This window comes from Mus musculus, chromosome 6, assembly GCF_000001635.26.
Source record: "Mus musculus strain C57BL/6J chromosome 6, GRCm38.p6 C57BL/6J".
NCBI classification, from domain to species: Eukaryota; Metazoa; Chordata; class Mammalia; order Rodentia; family Muridae; genus Mus; species Mus musculus.
The window spans coordinates 37,538,384-37,553,641 of NC_000072.6; the positions used below are offsets into that span (position 1 = coordinate 37,538,384).

Here is a 15,258-nt window from a genome sequence, read left to right on the forward strand (position 1 = left end):
TGTCTCTCTGTATCTCTCTGTGTATGTATCTGTCTATCTGTCTTTCTGTTTGCCTCTCTCTTTTGTGTGTGTGTGTCTATCTGTATCTCTGTGTGTGCCTGTCTGTATATGTGCATGTGTGTCTGTCTGTGTCTCTCTCTGAGTCTGTCTCTCTGTGTATGTGTCTGTCTGTCTGTCTCTCTCTTTTGTGTGTGTGTGTATGTGTATGTGTGTCCGCGCATGTGTGTATGAAACCTACTGACTCCAGTTATTATTGCCTTTATTTGCATGAGTTTTGGGGATAACCACTTAGGATTGGGTTCTCATCACTTAAAAAACAAACAAACAAACAAACAAACAAACATCTGGTTCTCCCTCCCTCAGCTGCCACTGACTGTCTATAGCTCTTCGTCTACTTGTTAGGCCTGATGAAATTTTCCTTCATCCATGTCAGCCTGTTGAATGATGTGGTCTTGACAGATCTTTTTTTTCGCCAAAAGATTTCTTCTCTCTCCTCCATGATTTGACTTTGTCAAGGGAGCAAAAACTTCGTTGCCTTGAACTTCAGATAGGATAGATTGCCAGAGCACCGACCCAGAAAGTCCTCATTCTCAGCCACCATGCTATTCTTTAAAAGGTACACGTGGCTACTGGGAAAGGCTGAGGAATTCAGGCAAGGTAATGAAGTCATGTGCCAAATGCATTGGACAAATGGAGCTACCTGGAGACTCCCGCAAAGGGAAGGTTGTATTAACTAAAGATACTAACTATATCTAGAGGGCAAGAGGCCCTTGTGCACACAGATTAGCACTGGAGAAGCCAGGAAAAACGAAACATGCAGGCTCATCTCATCAAAGGAAAAATATGTCTACCCGTCTTCCTCCCAGAATGCTGGGAAGACTGTGGTTCACAGCCTAGTGACCCTTCACTGTCTGTAGAGCCAGGCTTCAGATGTAGCCTCCAGGATTTATGCTTTGTTTATCCCAGACCCTTTCCCCCAACGCTTGAATGTTGTTTCAAGTCTATTTATTAAGCCCCTCCTTATGAGAGACGTCACGTCACTCCTATTTTACAGCAGCCTAAGTGATGTCTATGATATCTTAGGCCAGGCCAACTCTGGCACTGATCTTATGCTTACCTGAGTCAGTCATTCTCCCAAGGCCCTAAGCCTGGAGCAACTGTTTCTGAGTCAACAGAACCTATCTTTAAGGACGAGCCTCAAAGCAAACATGTCTTACGTTTTTTTTACACTTGAGACTGAGTTAATTATTATCAGTGATAATTATTATAACACCAAACTTCCCCCACCCCCCAAACCATCGGTGTGCTTAAATATGGCTAAAACAAACCAATTTGGTGTCAGAAGCCAAGAAGCTTGGCTCAGCACCGCGGAGTCAGGCTAAACGGAGTTTCATTCTTACCTCTTGCCTGGATCGTTTCTCGGCTTTCAACGATGCTTGCAGGGACCCTCCCAGCTGGCACCAAATGTGGGGCACACAACCCTTCGAGAAGGTAAGAACATTTTTTTCTTTAAACAGGGTTCCAAGGTTTAGTAAACTTGGGCCTTTCACCCAAGCATTGTGCCCATGGAAGTGAGAGAATGAATATTAACACAAGTTTCCTCTGTCTATTGAAACACAGCATTTTGTACAATTATTGAGATATTTGTCAAGATCCAGAGGAGCAAATTACTCAGATCAACAGCTCTGCACATGGGAAGAATACAAAGAGAATCCACGTAAAGAGAAATTAAAATCCCTGGCTAACTCTTTTCCAAGCTGGAGTAAGGTCTTGCTTAAACCCTCTCAGGAGAGAGAGAGAAAGAATTTTCTACTAGAAACAGATATTGGCAGTTATTAGCAGAGCAGGCAAAGTCACAGAGTCACCTCAGGGCTCACCCTCCTGAGCGATGACCTGGCTAGAGCTCAAAGTTCTCTGCCTGCACTGCTTTCCACATAGCCCTTTCCACAGCCAGATCCTGGTAGTGCAGAGCAAAATCCAAAGTGTGAAATTCCAAAGAGTGAGGTGGGGGGTGGGGAGTGTGTGTGTGTGGGGGGGGGGGGCTCTATTACTCCCACTATGAGCGGAGACTCTGCTGCCCGGGGCTTAGTTTTACTTTGCTTGTCTCTTTGTGTGTGCTTTGTTTGTTTTCCCTCACAGTGAAAATAACTCAGTACAGACTGATCAATAGTCCCTTCATGGAGAAAAATTAAAACAGGCCCAACTTTTAGTGCAGCAACAATTGCAACCAAGTCTAAGTACCTAAGCCTGTGCTGACTAAGGTTCCTAAAGGCTAATGGTTGTTCACTGCTGGTCTAATCAACACTTAAATGAGTGCTTAACTTGCATGGTAAATAAACCAAGAGAAGAAAATGTAAACGCAGCTCCAGATAAAATACAAAAGCAACCACCTTATAATTATTTAGGATGCATTACTCTACAACAAATTTGCCATCAGCCTCTCAGTGTAAAACTTCCCAACAATGTACTCTAAGTTACTTACAAAGTATGTGGGGCCCTATCAAATTGGGTGTATCCTTACCTGCCTGTCACTACTAAGAATTTGGTTCCAAATCACCCCCTGCTACGGACCACCCCAGTCGGGTATGGGGGTCCCTGGAATGAGGGTCCTCGAAGCTAGGTGGGTAAGGATGCAGCGGTGACAAACAGAAACAAACACAGAGGCAGTTTGAATCTGAGTGTATTCTGCAGCTCTCAAACAGGGGATTTTATACATTAGAACACCAAACATTACATCTCTTAGAAACTATATCCAGTGAAACAATCACAGATACCAACAAAAATCATTTGGCACAGTAAAGCACAAAAATCATCCAAGCTATTACAACTCTGAAACTATGTATTCAGTGAATCACAAACAGAACAGGTAACATCATTATAAATCATCAAAATATAACAATTCTAAAAGGAGGTATTCAGTGGGGGGAGGGGAGGGCTGTCGTCCAAGGCTAGTGGCATATTTCTAGGAGCAGGTTAATAAATCTTTAACAGCCTGGACACTGAGGGACACCGGGCAGGTGGCTGGCACCATGAAGATCTGGACTTCGGAGCATGTCTTTGACCATCTGTGAGAAACAGTTACTACAACAGCAATGGAGAAATACCCAAACCCCAAGAACAGGAGTACAGTTGATGTTGATGTGCTGGACAGACACAGCCACAGGCTGCTCAGCACAGAGTGGGACCTGCCTTCTATTGTGAACTCTCTTATTGGTGCAGCAAGAACGAAAACGTACGTGCAGGAGCATTCTGTAGTTGACCCGGTAAAGAGGACAACGGAGCTCAAGTTCACCAAACATCTCATTTACAAATATGGTCTCAGGAGATGAGAGGCTCACATACAAGACACACCCACAGGACCCAGAGAAAACTGTCCTGACCCAGGAAACCCTCATCACTGGGAAAAGGGTCAGCTTCAGCAGCTACCTTGAAGGACTCATAGCAAGCACCATATCTTCCAATGTTAACAAAGGCCAAGAAGCAATGGAGTGGGTAATACATAAACTGAATGCTGAGATTGAGGAATTGGCACATCAGCACGAGAAAGCATAAGGACACCAATGGCGGTGGCGGCAGCAGTGGCGGCAGCGGCACTGGTGGACAAATGACAATGGAAATTGGTGTGCAGCATCAGGGCCCCAGGACTCTCAAGCTGGCATCATATTATTTGTTATTTAAAAGACACAATTATTTTTAGGTAGATTTTTTTTTTAATGAGCTGGAATAAGGCTGTGACTTTTGATCAAAAGAAAAGATCCAGAACTTCTAAGTCAAAGGGACCATCTGAGGTTAGGATGTAAGACTGGGAGAGGCTATGTTCATGTGAACAATTAATGGGTTTGTTTGTTGTTGTTGTTTAAGTACTTAGAAGAAATTGGTGTTGATCTGGAGTCTCTTAAAGCTCCAGGTACTGGAACACTACCTGGCTGTGGACCAACCAGAGCAGAACTCAGCCGTCCTCCTGTCCACACAGTTGCCCGCTGCTATGAACCAGAACTGCCCGAATAGAGGAACTCACTCTAGAAACAGAAATTGTAAAATTTAAATCACATTAATTTGTATAAAACAACCTGCCCTGCTGGGAACCAGTGTTGGGATTTGGTACTTAAATGATATTTTTGGAGTGAAAATTAGCACTAAGGTAATATATGACTCCAGCAAAAATAGTATTTTATTGTATTAATGGGCACTATAATGATTTGCCAAATTTTGTGACTTAGTAAAGGCATTCCCTTCCTTGAAAAAAAAATCTTTAATGGTCAGTACTCTTAATCGCTGAACTAACTCTCCAGCCCCATGGTCAATTATTATTTAATATCTAGTGCCTGATTTTTTTTTATAAATCTTCAATGTATAAATTTAAACTATTTTAATTCTTTCTAATTAAGGCTTTCTTTACCATTTACCAAAATCCACCTCCGATGACCCACGTGTAGTCATGTGAAATTTTATTGTTGGGAAAGTTTTAATCTATCATAATAGTTTTGTAAATGATTTAGAAAGTAAAGTGTTGGTTTCCCTGGGGATAAGGTCATGTTAGTGGCCCCATCTCTAGGGATGGTTTCTTACCCATTATTCTCACTTAAGATCTTGGCCTAGGCTACCAGGAACATGTAAATAAGAAAAGGAATAAGAGAAAACAAAACAAATAGATTGCCATGAGAACTACGGATCAATAGTTTTTTTTCTCCAGCGAAGAGTTCCACCCTTTTGAGGTCAATCACCTCAGCCTGTAGAACTTGTCACACAGATCCTACTGGAGGTGGTGTGGCAATCCCCTTTAAAAATTTTTTTTGAAGATACCCTATGGGTATTACCTAAAATGACATCTAAAAATCCTATAGAGATTTCTCCTAGGGCTTCTCCAAGAAGCATTTATTTATCTTTTATATACAATTTCACATGCACCACAGAAAAGATTGTGCATACTCTAAACTCAGTGTATTCAGTTGACTTTTATTATGAGACATTTCTCAGCCTTAAATACTTTAACTCACCTCTTGTATAGATTTGTACATAAACGATGCAGATACACTAACAGTGTAATCTGGCCTAACTTGAAAGGAAATGAATGGATGAAAAATCTCTAAGGCTTTTCTACTTTCCATTCTTAAAAATCTTCTAACTTTAAACTTTGTATCTTAGGATTTGTAAGTTCATTGGACATGAAAAAATATCTGTAAAATTTGTAACAAAAGCTAGCTTAAAACTTATAACAAATGGGACTAAAGAGATGGCTCAGTGGTTACGAGCACTGACTGCTCTTTCAGAGGTAGGTCCTGAGTTCAAATCGCATCAACCACATAGTGGCTCACAACCATCTGTAATGGGATCTGATATCCTCTTCTGATGTATCTGAAGACAGATACAATGTACTCATCATATATATAAATCATCATATATATATAAAATGAATAAATAAAACCTTTTCTTAAAAAAGTTTTTAAGAAAACCCATAACAAATGGTTAATAGCTTAGAAAAATATATTCACAGGCAGCACCTATAAAAGGTGTCATTCCTACTGAGCCTCCTGCCTGTCACTTTATGTCCTGTTTAGACTAAGGCGACCACACAGGCCTGCAAAATACTTTGGATTAGGATGAATTTTTATATAATGATAAATTCCTAAGGTTATAAAGGTCTTCTCAGGTTAACAAAACCTGACTTAGAGATGTATATTTAACCACTTAGGTCTTTGCTAACTGTTCAACATTAGACTTCAAGGAAATTTTAAATAAGAAACGTCAGGTATTTGATAAATAAGTTATATCTGATAAATAAGGTTTATAAATTCCTAAGATCTAGTTAGGCTAACAGGAACTGACTTAAAGATCAATGTCTAGCCTCTTGTGTCTCTGCTAACTTAGTTAATTTAAGCTTTAGCTGTTTGGATGACAGAGTCATTAAAAAAAAAAAAAGCTGATATTCGGTAACAGTGCTTTATGAACAAGTCAAAAGCTAAAGTTCCTAGCTCTCTAAAGACTGTATTTATGGTTTAAATTTGTATTTTATTTTTTTTGATGCTAAAGGATTTTCAATTAAATCTTAAATACAAATTATTAAGGCTCAAACTCAACAGGGGTAAAATTATAAAAGCTACAGACTTGTAAACTATTAAAGATAATTAAGAAATGAAAGTTAATTTTCTGGCACTTAAAAATTATCAAATTTTGCAATGTGCTCAAAACTGTACTTGTAGTCATACTAAGTACAAATGCAATTCATTACACAGGGGAAAGCTTCATTTAGCATCCTGAATATGTTTTCAAGGTAAAGCCTAAAGCAATAATTAAAATTATAATAGTAATAATAATAATGATAATAATAATAAAGTTTGTTTATACAGGCAGTTTATCTTGTTGACAGGCTTCACCCTAAAAGAGATAACTCACAAAACAGGTTCCAATATAAGTTTTTACTATTTCTTTATTTAAAGGGATTTTCTTTGCTATAGGTAAATTTTAAAAACTACTATCGGAACATGACAGTAATCGTGAACTGCTGGCCCCTCTGTCTCTAGAGAACACTAGCAGAAAAGGCCTGTGGATGGGAAAGCCAGAAACAGCCTGACTCAGTTGCTCAAGAGTAATCTTGGTTGTTAACAATTTCTTGGCATGTGTTGCTTTACTGTGTCAGATTTTTCTATTATCATGGATGCTGAGGGCAAGAGGTCCTTGTGCACACAGATAAGCACTAGAGAATGCAGGAAAGTTAAGCATACCGCTTATCTCTCCTCAAAGGGAGAAGATTTTTACCTGTCTTCCTCTTGGAAAGGGTATAGTTTATAACCTGGTCAGTTTTTGCTATCTGTAGAGCCAGGCTTCACCCATACCCCCTAGAATGTATGTTTTGTTAATCCTAGACCCGTCCCCCCACTATGTTTTGATCATTGCTTTGGAGCTAACAGAACCCATCTTTATAGAAGAAGTCATGTGTGTCTTGTAAAGAGTTTCCATGTAAATATATCCTAAGTTTGTTGTAACTTGGAACTGAGTTGTCATCAGAAAACTTTTTTTTCCCAAAATTGTGGTGCTTAAATATGACTAAAATAAACCAACTGATGTCAGACTTGAAGAAGTTCATCCCAACACCTGCTAAGTTGGGCTGAGTCAAGTTTCATTCTTACCTCACCTGGATCATTTTCCTGCCAGCTGTGACACGTGCAGGGACCCCCACAATTATTAAACATCATATTCTGTATAGTTACATATTATATTATTAAAAAGATACAGTAATGTATAATATGGTATATAATTTTATGAAATATACATGTTTTCTATATCATAATATGTTATTAGACGCGTTCTCACGCCTGGCCAGGAAGAACACCACAGACCAGAATCTTCTGCGGCAAAACTTTATTGCTTACATCTTCAGGAGCAAGAGTGTAAGAAGCAAGAGAGCAAATGGCGAAACCCCATCCCTTTTTAAGGAGAATTATCCTCCACCTAGGATGTATTACTCCCTGATTGGCTGCAGCCCATCGGCCCAGTTGTCATCACGGGAAAGGCAGAACACATGGTGGGAAAACTGCCCCTGCATGTGTGCAGACTATGTTTACCACTTAGAACACAGCTGTCAGTGCCATCTTATAATGGCAAATGTGAGGGCGGCTCCTCACAGATCCCCCTTTTCTTTTAATAAGAGCAATAGGCCACCCATATTAATGAGAGTGGAGATAGAGGTCAAATCCCCAGTGTGTAGGTAAAGGAGCCATGTACAGGATTAGCTCTTAGGCTCACAGGCTTTTACCCAGAGCAACCCTGACCTGCTCCCGTGTCGTTTTGCCTGGGGGAAGGGAACTAGGACACTGAACCTTCATGAAAGATGACATGTCTCCCTAGAATAGGCTCATATATGCCGCAGAGCCTTTCTACTGCAGTGCTTAGCCTTGCAACTCTCTCGGGCTGCTGAAGCACACTCACTCTATCCCGTGCAATGAGACTAGCCTCATGGGAATATAAGAGCTGAGTGGCCAGCGACCTATTGCCTAAGCATAGATAACCATATATCAGGGGGAGCACCATGTTCTAGAGCTGCAAGCGCCTGGGCAATAACCACCTTGTCTCTCCTAGTTTGGGCCTTAAGCTTACAGACCAACCAAAGAAGCAACACTAATCCACAGCAAAGTGTATCTCCACATAATCCCACCCCCATCCATTCTTTAAAGAAGGAAAATGCTGAGGAGATCCAATTGGGTAATCCTTTGATCAGGGACAGGTCCAAGCGCTTGGAGTTGACCTGAATGATGGCAAGTCTCAATTCCCGAAGGGTCTGTTCAAATTCAGCCATCCAATTCTGTAACATATACTGAAAAAGACTTTTTGACAAATTAGCTGCCCTAGTAAATTTAACATACTGAATGGAAATAACACACAATCCCGGAAACTTTTGTTCACATCCCTGCTGAGTTATTTGTCATAATACATCTAGTTGTATCTGGACAAGATCTATGAGTTGATTAACCAGCATGAGACCTCTCTGTACTGGGCCAAATAAGTTCATTTGCTCATTAATGGCTCTGAGGTCATGGAGCAGTCTCCACTTTCCTGACTTTTTCTTAATTACAAAAATTGGAGTATTCCAAGGTGAGGTAGAGGGTTCAATATGGCCTAATTTTAATTGTTCCTCTACCAGTTGAATCACAGCTTCTAGTTTTTCAGAGGATAGGTGCCATTGAGGAACCCACACTGGGTCCCCTGTTTTCCATGGTATGGGTCGTGCTGCCCCAATGGCCGCTATGGAAAACCCAGACCCTGTCTGTCTTGGTTTCCATTAGGTAAGATAGGCTCTATCCTTCCCTGTTCTTGATGTCCTAACCCTTTTCCTTCTTTATAACCCATCTTTGCCATGATATTTTTTGCTTTAGTTGAATACCCTCCCGATGGGGCGTTTTCATTGGACAAAATAAGGCCCAAATGCTGCATAATATCCCTTCCCCAGAGGTTAACCGGGAGTGGGAGCACATAAGGTATGAATTTCCCTTGCTGCCCTTCAGAGGATTCCCACGTCAAGGCAACGGAGCTTATAGTGGGACATGATTGATATCCTAGGCCCTGTAATGAATGAGATGACTCTGTGGTGGGCCATGCTTTGGGCCACCAATGTGTAGATATTATACTTTTATCTGCTCCGGTATCAAGGATGCCTTCAAACTCTTTTCCATTAATCTTAAGGCGGAGCTTAGGTCTATCATTTAAAGATACAACCAAATAGGCAGAATCATTTCCTGAGGAGCCCATTTTCTTTATCTCAGGTCCTGCAGATTTCTCCCTGGTATTATCAGGGAGGAGCAGCAGCTGAGCTATCCTATCTCCTTTACTAATAGAAAAAACGCCTTTAGGGCTTGAGCACAGGACCTGTATTTCAGGGGAATGTTGACAATCCATAACTCCAGGGTGGACTACTAAGCCCTGCAAGGTGAGTGAACCCCGGCCGAGAATAAGGCCCATGGTTCCAGGGGGCAAGGATGGTATAGGCTCCACCCTTGTGGGTCTTCCTGGGTCGCCTCTCTGACTGCGGAGGAAGGAGTCTGCCCTTTATATCCCTCACAGAGCGACACTGGTCGGCTCTATGATAACCCTTGCCACACTTAGAGCAAAGAGTGAGGGTCCCCCGCTGTTTATCTGGAGCTCTGCAATCTTTCTTAAGATGCCCAGGCTTCCTGCAGTTAAAACATGTCCTCCGATCATTTCTGCCCATGGAGCATTTTTGGGATTGAAGGATGGCAGCCGCTAAGCCTGCATTGGTGAGAGGTCCCCCAAGCTCCCGACAAACCCTGAGCCAGTCTTGTAAACCTTTGTTCTTTCTTGGGGCTATGGCTGCTCGGCACTCCTGTGTGGCTTGCTCATAAATGAGCTGTTCTACCAGAGGGGCGGCTTGCTCTGAATCTCCAAAAATACGCTCTGCTGCCTCTGTCATTCTGGCCACAAAATCTGAGAAGGATTCCTGAGGTCCCTGGATTATCTTTGTTAACTGACCAGTGGTTTCACCTGCTCGAGAGAGCGCCTTCCAGGCCCTAATAGCCGTGGAAGAAATCTGGGCATAAGCTCCCCAATGGTAGTTTGTTTGATCAGCAGAATAAGCTCCCTGACCCGTTAACAAGTCAAAAGTCCAATCTCTCTGCTCTGGAGTCAAAGCAGCTGCGTTTGCTCGGGCCTGCGCTTGTGCAGCTTCGTGCCAAAGCGCTCTCCATTCCATATATTTGCCCATACTAGGGAGAGCGGCTTTTACAACCGTTTGCCAATCACCAGGAGTCATAGCGTGATTCGCAAGCCTTTCCACTTGTGCTATAGTGAAATTAGCACTGACTCCATAGTTACGGACCGACTCGGCAAGCTCTTTAATCTGTATATACGCTACCGGAGCGTGGACACGCCCACCCTCGGCTCCTTCAAAGACCGGAAATGCCTGTTGTATTTTCCTTTGTTCCTCCTTTGGAATGAACGAGTCTGTGCATTGCCTCTCTGTCCATTGCCTCTCTGCGCAGGGCTGATGCACTACGCAGGGCGGGGGCTCAGCATAGGGTGGAGGTGCACTATGACCTTGAAGCCGACTGCCAAGAGGCCAAGCAGCAAGCTGGCCTTTGCCAGCCGCTTTTGGCTTTTTCCTTGACCGATTAGCTCGCATTTTATCTGGCTGGTACCCTTTTCCCTCATAATGAGCTGTTTCCTCCTCCAAGTCTGTTTCTTCAGAGAAGCTAAATTTTTTATCTGATTCAGAGCTACTAAGAACTAGCTCCTTAAACTCATCTAGTGATGGGTATAGGCTCCTTCTCCTAGAAACCTCCGCTGATTGATCTTTTTTCTTTTCCCTTTTCCCTCTTTTTCTTCTAATCTCTCTCCAGGTATTCCTACCTGACCTTAACTTTTCCTCAGGTTCAAGACCCTTGGAAAGGCCTGTATACTTATTTTGTGCACCATATTTCCTCTTTGTTCCTACTCTCTCTCCCCGCTTTACTTCTGATAGCTTGTCCTGAATTTCCTCTAGAATCCGCCCTGCCTTAACCACTTGATAACATGTGAAAAGGAACAAAAGGGCTTTTAACACTAGAAAAAGTTCAAGGCCAAACATACCTTATAAAGCTATTTTCCACTTTACTTCTGATAGACTGTCTTGAATTTCCTTAGAAAGTTCAAGGCCAGGCTTACCTCGTAAAGCTATACTCACTGGTACTCTCGTTCCCCAGCTGAAAAGTTCTGAATTCATACAGTTGAATCCTTCTTAACAGTCTGCTTTACGGGAACCTTTATTACCGCGACCCGCAGTTCTGGTTCTGGAATGAGGGATCTTCCTTGCGCCAGTCCCGAGTTTTTTCTCGTCCCGGGTTTCGGCACCAATTGTTATTAGACGCGTTCTCACGCCTGGCCAGGAAGAACACCACAGACCAGAATCTTCTGCGGCAAAACTTTATTGCTTACATCTTCAGGAGCAAGAGTGTAAGAAGCAAGAGAGCAAATGGCGAAACCCCATCCCTTTTTAAGGAGAATTATCCTCCACCTAGGATGTATTACTCCCTGATTGGCTGCAGCCCATCGGCCCAGTTGTCATCACGGGAAAGGCAGAACACATGGTGGGAAAACTGCCCCTGCATGTGTGCAGACTATGTTTACCACTTAGAACACAGCTGTCAGTGCCATCTTATAATGGCAAATGTGAGGGCGGCTCCTCACAATAATATTATATGTACATATAATATTTACTAGAAAAGCATATAAATTGGTAAACTTGATTTGCAAGGCCACAGCACATTGGCCTGTTGACAACTCAAATTATCTATTTTTAATTCTTAAGTCTAAAATAAGTGTTTTGTGTTTTACAGCCTGGAAAGGAAATTTACCCTAGAGATGAAAATGGCCGAATTATATATGACAAAACAAATCTGTGTGCCACGTGGGAGGTGAGTTCATGCGGGCATCTATTGTAAAATGTGGGTAGCTATTGTAAAAGGCCTACATTTTTTACCTACGGCCCCTATTATTCCTACACAAGCCCTGAGAGCTGAAGTCGTTACATTCAATAACAAGTAACAGAATTTCTAGCCACATGTGCAGACTATGAAACCTCCCCTTGAAGGTGCTCAGTAAGTCTTTCTTTTAATCTTGAAGTGTGTGTATGTGTGTGTGTATGTGTGTGTGTGTGTGTGTGTGTGTGTGTGTGTGTGTGTGTGTGTGTGTGTGTATGCTTGCACACATATATCGAGAATTGTACTCAGGTCATCAGGTTTGGCAGCAAGCCTTGGTAGTGAAGAATTCTTAATTCTTACTGAAGATAGTAATTATCAGGAATGGAAAAGGAAACAGAGAATGTATTCTACTAAAATAGTACTTTAAAACATAAATGAGATAACTCACTAGCTTAAAATTGAGTTTTAAAAATTAATGTGATGTCTAAAAGAAATTAAAAACAGCTCATGTAAAGCTAAGAATTATTCTAGTTCCATTTGTGGACCATCCACTGGCTCTTTTCCCTGGGAGTGTATGAGTGGGAAGGCTCAAGAATGTAAGAAAACTGTTGTGAGTGTATGCAGAGAAGGGATGTTCTACTGGCCTGGGGGGTGGATTAGTGCTGATGGTTTACCCTGACTCAGCAGTTTACCTCTCCCTGCCTTTACTCCAGCTCTGTCTGCCAAGCCAAAGCCAAGAAATGAGGATGAGTAAGGATTTCTGTCTATTTCTTTCTGGGGGTAACAGCTGATGGTGTAAACCACAGAGATGTCTGGAGGTTTTTCTGATAGCCATGGCCTGTATCCAAAAGGAAGGAAGTGAGGGCGGGGAGGGACACTTCCTTTATTGTTGTGATGAACTTGGGAATCTGGTCCTCAGTTATATCCCAAGGTAAGCAGAACAGAGGACCAAGAAGGCTTTTGTCTTAAAGGCCTTAAAAAGAGAAGTCAGCTACACAAATAAAGAGCAAAAACAAACAAACAAAAAACCAACTTAAGCAAATAAGTAAAAATAGTAACAAGGAAACATTTAAAAACACATTGGGGATGCATATTAGTTAGAAAAAAATATAGAATTTTTTTCTATTTATTTATTTTTTTATTAGGTATTTTCTTCATTTACATTTCCAATGCTATCCCAAAAGTCCCCCATACCCTCCCCCAACTCCCCTACCCACCCACTCCCACTTCTTGGCTCTGGCGTTCCCCTGTACTGAGGAATATAAAGTTTGCAAGACCAATGGGCCTCTCTTTCCAACCCTTAGTATGAACAGCAGAAAACAAAACAAACAATAACAACAACTACCAGTTCAAGATGAAAGGAAAAGCTAAGCAATAGAAAGAATAAAGTTAGAATTCCCAGCTAAGAGGACAGAAGGACGAAAATGGCAGTATTTGAAGAAGGAAAGATCCTAAGTCCGGAAAGGAGGGGAAAGAACCCCACCCATGCCTGCGTGGAGCTGGGAATGGGCCTGGGGCCTCAGGAAAACAACCGCGTCCTCTGAGACGTTGCAGCAACGCCGAGCACTTTACTTCTGCAGAAAGGGGCGGGCGCTAAACCAAGTAAGGAATCTTAGCAGCTTTTTTCCTGGCTCAGAGGGTCCTGTGCCTCCGCTGATGGGTGTGGCCAGGCCCGGCCTCACATTCTCATGTGATTGGCTGACTTAAAAGTTAGTGAGCAGCTGATAAGCAGGACCCAGACTGACACAGAAAGTAAGCTTGAACATATATTTTGGTTTCAGGAAAGTGCTGACTTGAGAATTTTTTATTTTATTATTATTATTATTATTATTATTTTGCTAAGCGGTACTTTTACAGTTGTCTTTTAAATTGGTGTTTTCCTTCTCTTATTTACTCCTTTGACAGAAAAGACAATATATTTCTTTCACATTTCCTACAATGGTTATAATGTGGTTTCAGAATATCAAGGAGACATAGTAGGTGAAAAAAATTAAGCCTCTCAGAATATAGTAAATCCATAAATAAAGTCAAATAATCGAAAGTCATCAACTGAAAAAGAAGGCACAGAAAGAAGGGGAATGAATGATGTAAATCAGAAAATAAATCCCCATCAGGAAGACGTAGTGATGCCAATAATCATAGAATATGTGCAGTGTAAGCTCCTCAATGGAAAGGTAGAGCTTGCCAGAATGTAGGAAACCAAGTCCCATTGTGTGTGTGTGTGTGTGTGTGTGTGTGTGTGTGTGTGTGTGTGTGTGTGTGTGTGAAACAACTTTAAATAAAAAGACAGAAGCATGTTAATAGAAAAAATACATTAGGTTAGCCTTAATCTGGAGAAATCTGGGTTGGCTATTTCAGCTTCTAGAAAGCTTAGGCATGAAGAAGCCCAGGCTAAAACAACAGAAAAGAGAAAGTAAGCAGTCCGTGTTTGTCAGTGGAGATTTCAAAGCTGCTTACTAAATAAGAAAATAACTACACATAAAATCTGTGGGATTTATGAGATTCATGTGTGGTCAACCTTTTGACATAATTGACTCCCATAGAACTCTCCACCCAAATTCAGCAGAGGGCTGGAGACATGGCGCAGTAGCTAATAGCACTTGTTCCTACTGTGATGGACCCAGGTTTGGCACCTAACAACCATCTATAACTCTAATTCAAGAGGATCTGATGCCCTCTTCTGGCCTCTCATGGCACTGCACACATGTGATGCTCAGACATTCATGAAGGCAAATTACCTATACTCATAAATAAAAATGAATAAGTCTAAAAAGAAAATAAACAAACAAAAACCAGAACGCCAGTTTTTAGTACCCATGGAAAATGTAACATAATTATGTTTTCTCATCCACAAAATATCTCAGTAAGTATTCTAGTTATGCAAAGTGTGGCATCTTATTAAGCTGAAATTAAATCTGAAACCAAGAACAAAAAGATATCTGAGAAAACATCAAATATTTAGGAACAGATAAACATATGTAAATAATTCATAAGACAAAAAGGAAATAAAACCAACTATATGCCATCCACATGCTAGACTTACACAATTAGAAACTGAATCTTTTAAAAAAACAATATTAAATATTTAGATAGAAATTTGATAAAATATGCATAAGCTTTCAACATTAAAAAACTATGCTCTATAACTAAGAGAAATCAAAGCTCTAAATAAATGGAGAAATATACACCATCTCTTAATATTCAATTTGTATGATGTTAATTCTTACCAAACTTGTCCAAAGACTCAGTAAATTCTAGTAAAAAACTAAAATCACTCATTGAAATAAGAAAAAAAACTAATGCTAAAATTTATATGGAAATACAAATATCTACAATGCCCCCAAAGATCCTA

At 41.1% G+C, this 15,258-nt stretch overlaps 1 protein-coding gene and 1 pseudogene across 7 annotated transcripts in view; both read left to right on the forward strand.

Moving 5' to 3' along the window:
• The window catches only part of Akr1d1 (aldo-keto reductase family 1, member D1), a 44,944-nt gene that overhangs the window by 8,406 nt on the left and 21,280 nt on the right, over positions 1–15,258 (forward strand). For 5 of the 7 annotated variants that reach the window (XM_006505825.1, XM_017321478.2, XM_017321479.2 and 2 more), the window contains one exon: positions 11,823–11,900. In XM_006505825.1, coding sequence (XP_006505888.1) covers positions 11,823–11,900 — 78 coding nt within the window. Of the gene's footprint in view, positions 1–148; positions 1,492–1,620; positions 2,662–11,822; positions 11,901–15,258 lie in introns of those variants that run through there. The other 2 variants (XM_011241269.2, XM_006505827.2) reach the window with 2 other exon arrangements.
• Positions 3,030–3,605, forward strand: Gm7463 (predicted gene 7463; annotated as a pseudogene).